The following is a 14,356-nucleotide window of genomic DNA, read 5'->3' as shown; positions in this document are numbered from 1 at the left end:
TAGATGAGGGTGCCTCTAAGTGTGGTCCTAGGGTCGGTGTGGATCTGAAAATGGAGATGTTCGGCGGTTGCAAGATTATCATCGGAGCTGGTCGTGATTTTGATGGTGTTCTTATGGATGATGGCGATGCCTCCTCCTGTTTGATTGGTGCGGTCTTTACGGGTAATCTTGTAAGCGTCCGGTATGGCTATGGCGATGTCGGGTGCTGATGATGTGTTCATCCATGTTTCTATAAGGAAGGCGATGTCCGGTGACGCAGTGTCGAGTAGGTCTCAGAGAAAATTTGGGATCCCCCAACCGCTCCTGGCTCTAGGGGGTATGCACCATTTCATTGCTCTCCTAGACCTATGATAGCTCCAAAAAAAACTAGAGCAAAGTCTATCAATTTTAAGAAAGAAAGAAGTTGGAAAAAGTAGAGGGATCGTACGAAATAAATAAAAAGAAAATCAAAAAGATTAAAATTTTTAATACATTACTGCAACCGTATAGGGATAAATGAAGATTGTTTAGCCTTTCCAAAGTTCTATTTACTGAATCTAAAATAGGATCTACATTCAGCCACACTATGTCATCTATTTTTGATGATATTTTGATACCCAGATAGAAAGCAACTGGGGAAAAATGTATATCTTTTGGTCGACCCGCTTACGAATGAATCAACTGAGTTTTGGAAACATTCAGTTTATAACCCGAATATCCCCCGAACTGTTCCGCCGATTCCACTATCTTCGGTAGAGCACTCTTAATATTCGGAGCTACGATAGCAACATCATCTACGTAAGAAAACACTTTATATGCTACCCGATGTATCCTAACCGGGATAATACCTATTGTTTTTTCTAGTCTGCTTAAAAAGGGGTCAATTAACAAGGCAAATAACAAAGGGGAACAAGGACAACCTTGTCTGGTCCCCCTTGTTATTGCCAGATTGTCAGAAAGATCCCCAGAAATACGGATTGCTGCCTTCAGGTGACTGTATAATGCCTGTATTGCAATAATAAATTCTTTAGGAAATCCCTTCCAAGCAAAGGTAGACCACAAAAACTTCCAGGAAACCCTGTCAATTGCTTTTTCAGCATCTAACAGGGCTGCCGAAACAGGAGATCCTGTGGCTTGTGCCCAATCTAGAAGAGAGATAATCCTATTCACATGGTCTGTTGTATCTCGATTTAAGATAAATCCACGCTGCCTTATTGAAACTAGACTTGGCATTAGGTCATTCAATCTGTTGGCCAGTATTTTTGAAAAAATCTTGCTATCCGCATTGATAAGCGAAATGGGTCTGTACGTACCCATTTCAGTACCAACCTTGCCCTTTTTCTTAAAAATGACAATGGTCGCCATAGCCCAAGAATCTGGGGGATAGCCAGAAAAAGCTTGGTGGCATACTTCCATCAGCTCTGTTTTTAGTACTTTCCGGACAGTACAATAAAATTCAAGGGGTATATTATCATGGCTGGCTTTCCCTAAGGCTAAACCTAATAAAGCTGTTTCAATTTCTTCCCACGTTATGGGAGCAGCTAGTAATGTTTTCTGTAGTTCTGTAAGTTCTGCTTTATCTAGATTCTCAAAGTACTCCATGGCATCATGCTCACCGCTCACCCTGTCAGTTGATTCACCATATAATGATTGGTATAAATCTTGAAAAGCTTTTAATATCCCTATTTTAGTTTCTTGGAGAACCCCATTTGAGTCAAAAACTTTTAAAATATCATTAGAAACTGCTTTTTGCCATGGTCTTTTTGCCAGGACTTTACCCGTTTGCTCACTAAATTCATAACATTCAGCCTTATACTGTCTATATTTAAGTGCGATTTGATTGGCTATATTTGAATACACTGCCGCCCTTTTAATTGTTAGGTCTCGTTGTGCAACTTCTATCTCTTGACCCCGTCTGATATTGTCAGCTAGCTTAAGTTCTGCCTGCATAACCATATACGTTTCCTTCTTAAATTTAATCCCCCTGGTTTTACATTGAAAATTCGAGTAACTGAGAGTTTCACCCCTGACTTCTCGCCTTGAAGGCGTCCCAAACGATTTTACTAGATGCAGTATTTTTATTAATTTAAAAAAAAATCCTCTATAACTTTAACCATGTGTTGACAATAGTCCTCCTCAAGTAATAAATTCCTTTGAAAGGTCCAGATTCTTCTTTTTTCTCTTATGTGTGGATCCAGGATTAATTCAACTATTAACGGATTGTGGTCTGATATTAATTTTGGCAAAATCTCTATATTAGCTTTTTCGGTGAGTTGTTGGGAAATAAAAAAAGAATCCAGTCAGACACATTTTTTGTATGTAGCTGAACAGAGCATATTCCAAACATCGATAAGCCCATTTTCTAAAGCTAATCCACGAAGAACCCTAAACATTTGATATTTTCTACCATATACCTTGCATTTTTCCTAATGTCGAATTCCGCGTCCATATGAATATTCAAATCCCCACTCAGAATAACTGGTTGAGTCCATAAAGCGAATTCCGTACTAATAAAGTTAATGTGCTCAGAATCGTCCAAATTCGGACAATATGGAGTACATATAGTAAATCTGTTTTCATCGATCTTAAACTCTCCCATAACCCACCTCCCCCATTTATCTTCCAAAGTTTTTAGACAGACCCCTAAGCCCCATAAGAATAGCTACCCCTCTCTTCATCCCGGTTTGTTTTGAACATACGACCAAATCTAGACCTACATTTTTCAACCAACCTATTTTTTCCCAGGCGATATGCATCTCTTGTAAGCACAATATATCAATTTGTACCAATTAAATTATTTTAGTCAGAATATTTCTTTTCTTAAGATCATTGAACTCATTTTCAGTGCCTTCCTGGATTCTAACAACAATGTGCTGGCTTTTATTAGGATACATATTGGCCAGACAGTTGTATATGGCTTATCACTGATATACACCACATCTTAGATGAACAATAAGTGCAAAATTCAGGAATAATATGTATAAACATTGACATTATGTATAAGACTGTATAAATTCAGGGTGGATGGCTATATATGGAGGTATTCATGGATAATTTTAACTAGAAAATGTGCACAAAAATAGTCACATTTTAATTGTAATTTGTATTCCTGGAGTCATAAAAGGGTCTGTATGTCCTGTTCATGTGTGAAAGCCTGGTCTGAGACACTCCATCTTCTCTCTTTAGGATCCAAAAGGGATGGCCTATGAGGCTACAAAGGTGGCTATCTCTGCAGGAATCCGACATATTGATTGTGCTCAAGTTTATGGCAATGAAGACGTGATCGGGCAGGCCATACGAGAAAAAATTTCAGATGGTACGGTGAAGAGGGAAGACATATTTTATACAGGCAAGGTAACATCTGCAAATGTTGTGTATCTTCATGTAGACTGAATTTGAGCTCTCTTTACCAATTAGCCTTGGGGGATTTGCATATGATATTCATTGTGGTAATTTTATTTATGCTATTTCTATTAATTTGGATATTTGAATATCTGCTTGCAGTGTTTCTAGTACTACACTAGCTCCATGTGCAACTTACCCAATCCATGTGTTGCGTAAACTGATTCTTTGGATCAGCTCTACAATGTTTGTTTTCACACCCACGGTGACACAAGTGAACCTAGTGCACCAATGCTTAAATGGGCCCTGGTTGTTCTTGGCGTCCCTTATCATCTCCATCTCGCGCTCCCCTCTCCCTCCCCTTGGAATGTCAGTGCGCCTTGTTAAATACCAGATCCTTGGCGCGTCATTCCATGGAAATTTGGGACCTCCTTACGCTTTCGAAACTCTCCTGTCTTTTTTTGACAGAGACTTGGTTGGGGGCTGGCTCTGAACCGGACATCGCTAGTGCCCTTCCCCCCAACTTTACCATCTTAAGGAGGGATAGAATTGGAGGCAGAGGTGGTGGGGTGGCCTTAGTTGTTGACAAGTCCCTTGTCTGCACCTCTTATCCTGTAGATAATATCGCTGGCTGTGAAGCTCTGGGCTTTAGTCTCCAGTTGTCGGCTTCACATACCTGCACAGGAATTCTGATCTATAGACCCCCAGGGCCTTTAGGCTCGTTCTTCGAGGATTTACAGGTGGCACTGTCAGTACCCTGTGTGCGATCGGCTCACTGTGTACTGTTGGGCGACTTAAATCTTCACATGGACCTGTCAACTGACGCCGATGCATCTAAACTACGGGACATTACCGAGATGCTCGGACTGACCTCTTTCATCGATAGTCCAACGCACGTGAAAGGGCATACATTGGATCTAATCTTTTCCACTGTGCCAATTAAGGTGTCCTCCCCTTTGCCGGTTCTATGGTCCGACCATTATTTAATTAACTTCGTGTTGTTAGCTGAGCTCCAGACGTGCCAAAGAGCTTACAAGGATGGGTCTCGTCAAGCGAGAGCCTTTCACTTGGTGTCAGCGGATATGCTCGCTGATGCACTCCATGCACACCCTTGCATTACGACTGGGAACTTAGAAGTCGACCTGCCGCTAGTCCAGGACTGGCTTCGGACAAGATTCGAGGAGCTCGCCCCTCGGAAACCGGTCAGGACAGCCCCCTGCCCGGATTCCGCTCCTTGGTTTACCGCTACTCTGCGGAAAACACGCCAGGACTGCAAAAGGTCTGAAAGGCTCTGGCGGCGCAGTTACGCGCCTGAGGAGAAACTGAAGTACAAGGGTGCGATAAAATCTTACCACAGACAGATTGCCGAAGCTAAAAAGATCTACTTCGAGCATAGAATAGACCAGGCTGATAACACGAGCCGGGAACTATTCCGAATTGTGAAGGAATTCACAGAACCGGTAGCGGCCGCTAGGGTTCACTCCCATACTGAGGAGTGGATCAAGCAGCTTGCTGACTTCTTTGTTGACAAGATCCGTAGGATTCAGGACTCTTTCGATCGGGTGGAGTCCCTGGAAGTGGACGCAGCTGTGGAAAGTGATCTGAAGGTCCTTCCATCCGCTGCAGCCGAGCAGGTGCCCACTCTTTCGACGTTCCCCCCGTTATCCTGCGAGTCCTCTCTGGAGCTGCTTTCCCGGTTGAAATCTGGATCCCCCTTGGATGCGTGTCCGGCCAAATGCCTGAGCTCGGTGGCACCAGCTATTAACAACTTGCTGAACCCCTTGCTCAACATGTCTCTGAGTTCTGGAGTGGTCCCTAAAGAATGGAAGCATGCTCTTATTCTCCCGCTCATTAAGAAGCCTCTGCTCGACCCTTTACAGTGGGCCAACTATAGACCAATCTCCCTCCTCCCTGCTCTGGCGAAGGTGGCGGAGAAACATGTTCAGCACACTCTTACCACCTTTATAGAGAATAACAATCTGCTGCATGACTCCCAATCTGGTTTCCGTGCTAACTATAGTACGGAGACAGCTCTTGTGGAGGTGACCGACGCCATCAGGGAGACGCTTGATCTTGGGGGAAAGGCCATGTTGGTCTTGCTGGACCTGTCGGCGGCATTCGACACCGTCCCACACGCCGGCCTCCTCCGAAGACTCTGGGAGGTCGGTCTGCGGGGGACGGTGTTGGACTGGTTTCAATCCTTCTTAACCGACCGTCGGCAGGTGATCTGGGCTCCTCCGTTCTCCGCGGAAATGCCTTCGCTAGAGGTGGGGGTGCCTCAAGGATCCATCCTGAGCCCCACCATTTTTAACATTTATGTGGCCCCTTTGGCGAAGGTCGCGGAGGCATTTGGAGCCCGGGTCATTTCATACGCTGACGACACCCAGCTCCTGTTCACCTGTAGGAAGGGAGAGGTTTTTAATGGCGACAGAATCAGAGACTGCCTAAGTGCTGTTTTTGCATGGTTTCAGCACCAGAACCTGAAGTGTAACTCGGATAAGTCCGAGTTGCTCTTTTTTGGCTGTGCTGAAGACCCTGGCTGGAAATCGTGGTGGCCTTCCGACATGTTCCCCCCTGAGAAACCAGTTGCCCAAGTAAAAAATCTGGGTGTGGTATTCGACGACAGTCTTTCCTTTCGTCCCCACATCACGGGCCTGGCGGGAAAATGTTTTGGTATCCTGAGGATGGTGAGGAAATTTCTCCCACTGCTTTCCCTTCAATATCGCAAGAACATTGTGCAAGCACTCGTGGGTTCGCGTCTAGATTACGCTAACGCACTCTTCGCTGGTCTGCCTAAATATCTGGTATCCAGATTGCAAGTGGTCCAAAACTCGGCGGCCAGAGCCATCTTTGGCCTTCCACGGAGAGCCAGTGCCTCTCTACTGCGTGGAAAACTGCATTGGCTGTCTATTCCCAGCAGAATTAGTTTCAAAGTCCTTACGTTGGCGTTTAAAGCCCTCCACTGCATCGGCCCAGCGTACCTCAGGAAGCGGATTGTTCGCTACGTTCCTCGGAGGAGTTTAAGATCTGCTGACCTGGCTAAAGTGGAGATACCAGTGATCAAACGCGTGCGGATGGGAGGCCGGTCTTTCCAGTTTATGGCGGCCAGGTTGTGGAATGAGCTCCCTCTATCACTCCGCAAGGCTAATAATCTTCTGGCCTTTAGAAAGGAGCTCAAGACGCTCCTATTCTCCACCTAACCAGTGGGCCTACAGTGTTTTTGCCGCTGGGTTTTTTCTTGGTTGTGTTCAGGACTCTCTGCCAAAGCGCCGGGACACCCGTTCTGGGTAGCCGTGCGCTCAAGAAATACAGTTCTAACATAACATAACATAACATAAATGTGAAAGACAGGTTTTTGTAGTCCTGTAGAACCCCACCCAATACGTTGTTGATGTGGTGCAAATGCTTTTGGGTTACTAACAGGATGCAGTGCTAATCCAAATAATCGTTCAATAATGATTTACATACTCAAGAACACTAGAAACAACATGCATTTCAACATATTTATTTTAAAATAGTTATTTTAAAATGCTGAGATCTAGTGAATACAATATTTCAATCATCGCAGAAGATAAAAGTCAGCTAAACTTTCCAATAGTAGTGAAAACAGGAAAATATCTTATGATCACAGTTTGTAGCCCTTAACACCCTCACCGTGCTATCTCTAAGCGCTAAGCTAGTTCTAGCAGATGAACATATAATAAGCCTGAAGGTGCGCATTCCTGAACAACATGATTTGTTCTCTGTTTGGACTTGCTTGTCCACTATTTTGAGTGAAGAGGAAAGGAGATTGCATCTATAGGAAAACACAATGCTGGCATCAGTTAGTGAAGACAGAATGGAATGTTTCACAGAGCCTCAGAGAGTCTTCTTGGAGGTTTCTTCAGTCAAGATGGAATCTGGTGCTGTGCTCATCTGCAACCTGGGTGAAGATTTTCTCTCCAATTTGATAGAGATTTCACGTTGTTTTTTAGTATTAACAACCTATCTTATCTCCCTTGAGGAATGTCTTGGCATAAACATATATATCAGTAGATATACTAATAGGGCACAAATAAGTCAATACAAACTACATTGTTTGGGCTATGGTTGTTATTTGACCTTGAAAAGGGCACCTGTTCCATACTGATGTTGCACTGAGTATTTTAGTCTCAGACCGACTAGCCCACCAGGTACCTCCAGTATGCACTACGGAGCTGCGTTGCAGAGAGGTGTTCAGAGGCCATGCCCCTTTTTACACCTCTCTGCAACACAGCTCTGTGGCACTTACTGGAGGTAGATGGTGGGCTAGTTGGCCCCCAGGGACCCTCAGGACTCAAGGGGACTTAAGCCCCCAATTTACAATGCACCAGGGACTCCGTTTTCACAGTGGTGCAGGGTGAGGGCATGGCCTGATGTGACAAGGGTGCAAGTGTGCCCTGTGGTGCTTTTTAAGTTGGGGAATTAAGTCCCCTTGAATCCTGAGGGACCCTGGAGGCCAACTATCCCACCAAGTCATGTGATGGGTGATCATATGACCTGGGGTGAACAGTGCTTGCACCAATAAGAGTGTTGCAGGACTAATTTAAACGTGGATGGGCAGTATCTGGATAATGGTGGCATCTGAAGAAAGCTTGTTAGGTTTGGGGGTCTCTAGTTGGCACAGGTAGGTACTTGTGACAAATAGGGACCCTTGCCTCTAGGCAGGGTAAGGGGGTACACTCCTAAAATAACCCCTGCTCACCCCCTTGGTAGCTTGGCACGAGCAGACAGGCTTATCTCAGAGGCAGTGTGAAAAGCATTTGTGACCACATACAGTAATCAAGTGACAACACTAGAGATGGACACCACACAGGTTTTATATAAAAAATAAGTATTCTTTATATAGACTTAATACAAGACCACAAACGACAAAAATGCACAATACTGTATTTAAAATTGTAGTTTTAGCTTAGTTCTGTTCAGTTCTTACAATGCAACACTTTAAGTCAATGTACCTTACGATGCATGACGCTTCCACACAAAAGTGTTGCAGCGATGGAAATGCGGCAAAGTTCCGGTGCAAAGAAATAAAGACGTTAAGATCTTCCAGATGCGGTACGCTTCTCCGATGTTGCGAGAAGTCTTGACGCGTCAGCTGCAGCAGCGACTCCCTTGTTCAGAGATGCGACGACAGCGGCTTTGGCGGCGACACTCTTCTTCCTCGATGTGAGACGGTTCCTCTCAATGCGACAGCTGCAGCAGCGACACCCTTGTTCAGAAAAACGACAGCAGCGGCTCCGACGGCGGCACGCTTCTCCGTGGATGCGAGGCGCTTTTCTCTGTGTGGTGCAATGCGTCAGATGCGACGGCGACACTCTTCTTCTTCGGTGCAAGACGCTTCTCTCGATGCGGTGCAGTGCGTCAATGGCGACATCCTTGTTCAGAAATGCGACGGCAGTGGTTGCGACGGCGACACGCTTCTTCTTCGGTGCGAGGCGCTTCTTTCGAAGCAGTGCAATGTGTCAGCTACAGCGGTGACACCCTTGTTTAGAGATGCGACGGTAGCTGCTGCGACGGCGACACTCTTCTTCGTCTTGAGTCGCGCTTCCAGCTCCTTGCGACACGCAGTCCCCCAGAAGGCCTGAAAACAGCAGCAGGCACTTCCGACGGAACTCTTGGGAGCTGGGGGTTGAAGTCTGTTGTCCCTGAGTCTTCAGCAGGAGGCAAGCTCTGTTCCAAGCCCTTGGGGATCCTTACAAGTTGATGAAAGTACACAAAGTCCCTTTCTCCTTTCTTTGGCAGTCAGGCAACCACTGCAGGCCTATCCCCCTAGCAGCACTTCAGCTTAGGGATAGTCTCTCCTCAGTCTCTTCTGGTTCCACTCCTCAGCAAAGGTTTCTTCTTGTTGTCCAAAAGTGATTACATTTCTTGGGATCAGGGTCCCAATATTTATACCCCAAAATCCTTTGTCCTCTGAAGGCAGAGGGCCCTTTGCCAAGTCCAAACCAGTTCTGGAGCACTCTGTTGACCAGACTCCTTCTCTCCTTTCACTGTGCTGGGCAGAAACATCAGACGCCCCAAAGGAGGTGGAGCCAGCATTGTGGAGGGAGAGCACAGCCCTGGAGCACTTTAATGACATTATTCCTTCTTTCCTTTCACTGTGCAGGGCAGAAACATCAGAAGCCCCACAGGAGGTGGAACCAGCATTATGGAGAGAGGGCACAGCCCTGGAGCACTCTTTTGACATGACTCCTTCTCTTCTTTCACAGTGCAGGGCAGAGACATCAGACGCACCACAGGGGATGGAGACAGCACTGTGGGGGGCAGGCACAGTCCTATTCAGGTCCCAGGTGAACCTCCTCCCTCCCATCTAGATGCAGATCTCTCTATTCACCACTGGGCAGACTCATCCTGTCTCCTGCAATCCCCCCGCCCTGTCAATCAAACTCTAGACAAGGAATACACAACCTAGCAGAGGCAGGCTTGGATAGTTAGACAAGAAAATACCTACCTTCTAAAAGTGGTATTTTCAAACACAGAATGTTAAAATCAACTTCAATAAAAGATGCATTTTACCATTTTGAGTCCAAGCATACTAAACTCGAATTTCTACCATGTTCCCTGAGTCAGTTAGGATTATATCATGTAATAATCTAACTGCCCATTCTGGTCTATGGAGAACAGGTAGCCTTGCAATAGAGAAAAACGAAAATGGCTGTAATTCACTATTAGGACATGCCACACACACCAGGGCATGTCCTACCTTATACTTACAATGTACCCAGCCCTTGGGCCTACCATAGGCGTGTCTCATATGAAGAAAAGGGAAGGTTTAGGCGCTGGCAAATGGGTGCACTTGCCCAGTCAGCATGGCAGTACCAGTCTGCACACAGGCTCTGCAATGGCAGGCCTTAGACACACTTTTACAGGCTGCTTTTGTGGGTGGCACAACCAGTGCTGCAAGCCCACCAGCAGCATTTGGTTTACAAGCCCTGGGCACATGCAGTGCACTGTACTAGGGTCTGACAATAAATCAAATAGGTCAATCATGGAGTCACTAATCCATACATCAATTTACAATAGGGAGAGCATATGCACTTTAGCACTGATCAGCAGTGCCCAGAGTCATAAAACCAACAAAAACAGGTCAGACAAAATACAAGAGGAAGACAAAAAAGTCAGGGAGGAACCTGCAAAAAGGGCCAAGTCCAACAAAGCTGAAATGCATTATGCCCAGAAAAGGTCCAATAAAGTGCTTCCAGAGATATTTCCCGGTGTGGCCTCTTCCTTCTTGGTTCAGGAGGGTTTTGTTGGATATTTTCATGCCAGCCAGAGGTGCGTCAAGAGGCCCCATTCCAGAAGCACGATTCAGAAAAGGGGGTGGTGATGGACAGAGTATCTGAATTAAGCAGAACACTCATACCCAGTCAACAGATCAGGGCTTGATCCATCACTGTTTTTTAGCTCACTGCACCATCCCAGCTCAGAACCTGGCAACATGCAAATTAGTCTGTCCCTGGCCCAGTGCATCATGGGAACAGGGCAGACTAAACTACCAAGCCAATTCTTTTACTGGGAAGGAAACAAGCTTCCGGGGACCGGTTTCTGGCATAACAGCCGTCTTCGGCTCGGCTTGCTTGAATCCTGATGGTGCAATGAGCAAGGGACTCATGTCTGAGCATACCCTTCCACGCTTATGGTGGACAAAACGATTCAGAAAAGGGGGTGGTGATGGACAGAGTATCTGAATTAAGCAGAACACCCTTACCCAGTCAACAGATCAGGGCTTGATCCATCACCGTTTTTTAGCTCACTGCACCATCCCAGCTCAGAACCTGGCTACATGCAAATTAGTCTGTCCCTGGCCCAGTGCATCATGGGAACAGGGCAGACCAAACTACCAAGCCAATTCTTTTACTGGGAAGGAAACAAGCTTCCGGGGACCGGTTTCTGGCATTACAGCCGTCTTCGGCCCGGCTTGCTTGAATCCTGATGGTGCAATGAGCAAGGGACTCATGTCTGAGCATACCCTTCCACGCTTATGGTGGACAAAACGATTCAGAAAAGGGGGTGGTGATGGACAGAGTATCTGAATTAAGCAGTACACTCGTACCCAGTCAACAGATCAGGGCTTGATCCATCACCGTTTTTTAGCTCACTGCACCATCCCAGCTCAGAACCTGGCTACATGCAAATTAGTCTGTCCCTGGCCCAGTGCATCATGGGAACAGGGCAGACCAAACTACCAAGCCAATATTTTTACTGGGAAGGAAACAAGCTTCCGGGGACCGGTTTCTGGCATTACAGCCGTCTTCGGCCCGGCTTGCTTGAATCCTGATGGTGCAATGAGCAAGGGACTCATGTCTGACCATACCCTTCCACGCTTATGGTGGACAAAACGATTCAGAAAAGGGGGTGGTGATGGACAGAGTATCTGAATTAAGCAGAACACTCGTACCCAGTCAACAGATCAGGGATTGATCCATCACCGTTTTTTAGCTCACTGCACCATCCCAGCTCAGAACCTGGCTACATGCAAATTAATCTGTCCCTGGCCCAGTGCATCATGGGAACAGGGCAGACAAAACTACCAAGCCAATTCTTTTACTGGGGTAGGAAACAAGCTTCTGGGGACCAGTTTCTGGCATTACAGCCGTCTTCGGCCCGGCTTGCTTGAATCCTGATGGTGCAATGAGCAAGCAGCCTGGAGCCTTACTGGAATCTGCATCTGCAGCCGTCTGTTTTTTCCAGGGTATTGGATGAGCTCCGGCCCGCCTCAGCGAGCAAGTAAAGTAAGAGCTGCTGCCAGGTGCAGTTCGTCATTGTACGAGGAGTTTGGATTTACTAAATTCCAGGTCACGGCCCGACGGACTCTTGCTCTTTGGGCTGGAATGTAAGGGGGGACCCAAGGAAGCCTTAAGGACACTTACCTGACCGGACCATTCCAAGCGGACACATCACGTCGAGTCACACACAGCATCAGTCCACTGTGACGAAAATTCTAACAAGGTTCCCTGCGCATTATCTTCCCAAGCTAAGTGAACTCTGGGAGTTGTAGTCAGTACCATGCTACAACTGATGGGCGATCACGTGACCTGGGGTGAACAGTGCTTGCACCAATAGGAGTGTTGCGGTACTAATTTTAACATGGATGTGTCAGTATCCGGGTAATGGTGGTATCTGAAGAAGGCTATTTAAGGCCTAAATGCATTATGCCCAGAAAAGGTGCAATAAAGTGCTTCCAGAGATATTTCCCCGTGTGGCCTCTTCCTACAAGAGACTGGAGCTTTACTGGAATCTGAATCTGCAGTCGTCTGTTTTTTCCAAGGTTTTGGGTGAGCTCCGGCCCGCCTCAGCGAGCAAGTAAAGTAAGGGCTTATGCCAGGTGCAGTTTGTCATTGTACGAGGAGTTTGGATTTATTAAATTCCAGCTCACGGCCTGACGGATTCTTGCCCTTGGGGCTGGAACATAAACAGGGACCCGAGGAAGCCAGACCGGACCCTTCCTAGCGGGCACATCACATCGAGTCCCACACAGCATCAGTCCACTGTGACGAAAATTCTAACAAGGTTCCCCGCGCAACACCTTCCCAAGCAAAGTGAACTCTGGGAGTTGTAGTCAGTACCATGCTACAGCTAATGAGCGATCACGTGACCTGGGGTGAACAGTGCTTTCACCAATAGGAGTCTTGCAGGACTAATTTAAACGTGGATGTGGCAGTATCAGGGTAATGGTGGCATCTGAAGAAGGCTATTTAAAGCCGAAATGCATTATGCCCATAAAAGGTTCAATAAAGTGCTTCATGAGTGATGTCACTGACCATGTCATGTGTGATGTAATATGTGACGTCATCAGCAGTGCATTGCGGGCACGCGAGTTATAGTTAGCTGAACTAACCATAACGGTGGAATTTCAATGGTTTTGTATGTGTGAAACATCCAGCTAACTATAACATGTGTAAAACCTATGTTTTTTCTGTGAATTTCTAAGGTTTTTTAAATGCTAATTCCTAACTATAACGAGGCTAAAGCCTATGTTTTTTTCAGTGAATATATATATATATATATTGGGCAGCTTCGGCGTTCTTTTCCCCAACCAAGTTATTGGTTTGACGCTGTCACACCGCATCCACTCGAAGCAGTCAAGCCGTGTCAATCACAGCCCGGACCGGCCTGACTGTGGACTTGTGCCGTTGAGGCGTAAGGGGACCCGGGAGAGGAATGCGCTTCACCGGCAAAGAGCCGTCACGGACCTGAACAGCGTTCTGTACCACATCCAGTACTCTAGAAGGAATACAAAGGAGTTGAGCAGAGAACCGAACCTAGCATGCTAGGTAGGTGAGAGTGGCATGCTGGGACTTGCAGTCTGTCCACGCAGCAACAGGTCCGTTCGGGACCCTGACCCAGCCCACCTGGATGTCCACCAATGGCAGACCGACTGTGACTACTTCTACAGGTCTGGTGACCAGCACTTTGTTTCAAGCAGGCATTTGATAAAGGAACTTTTCCGAAACGCGTCATGCCGATGCTTTTAATGTTAAATAATACCTCCCCACTGTGTCCCTCCCGTTCTGTGCATCTCTGGAACGCTGTATGTCATATATATATATATATATATATATATATATATATATATATATATATATATATATATATATATATACCGTGATCAGGGACTGGTATAGTCCGAAACGCATAGGTGGGAGAAACCTACAGAAAACTAAAGCACAATAACCAACCTTGAAGTGGTGCGCAGCGTCTTCTTTGATGAGGAAACTTGATCTAAAAAGTATAGCAAGGCTGTCCCAATCCTTGCCGCCAGCGCCAGCTAGAGAACGCTCCCCCCGCCTGGGACATTTGCTCGTATATATATAAATAAATATATATATATATATATACATATACATATATATGCTAACGGCATCACATAAAACCTTGAAAATGCTAGACGGCTCACAAAACAAGTGACATTCTATGACTAAATGTATGACGCTTAGAGTTACATCATCACAATACTTTATTTCGGCTGGGATGCCATAAAAGTTTTCCACATTCAGTTTTCCACCAATATACT

The 14,356-nt window shown here is 46.1% G+C and overlaps 1 protein-coding gene across 1 annotated transcript in view; it reads left to right on the top strand.

The window, feature by feature from the left end:
* Positions 1-14,356, top strand: part of LOC147734674 (estradiol 17 beta-dehydrogenase 5-like) — a 399,626-nt gene that overhangs the window by 58,730 nt on the left and 326,540 nt on the right. The window contains exon 3 of the mRNA XM_086952968.1: positions 3,166-3,333. Within this exon, the coding sequence (XP_086809094.1) occupies positions 3,166-3,333 (168 nt within the window). The remainder of the gene's footprint in view (positions 1-3,165; positions 3,334-14,356) is intronic.

Source organism: Lissotriton vulgaris, chromosome 1_2 (genome assembly GCF_964263255.1).
Source record: "Lissotriton vulgaris chromosome 1_2, aLisVul1.2, whole genome shotgun sequence".
Classification (NCBI taxonomy): domain Eukaryota; kingdom Metazoa; phylum Chordata; class Amphibia; order Caudata; family Salamandridae; genus Lissotriton; species Lissotriton vulgaris.
Note: the sequence above shows the minus strand (reverse complement) of the source record. Positions and strands in the feature narration are given on the sequence as shown.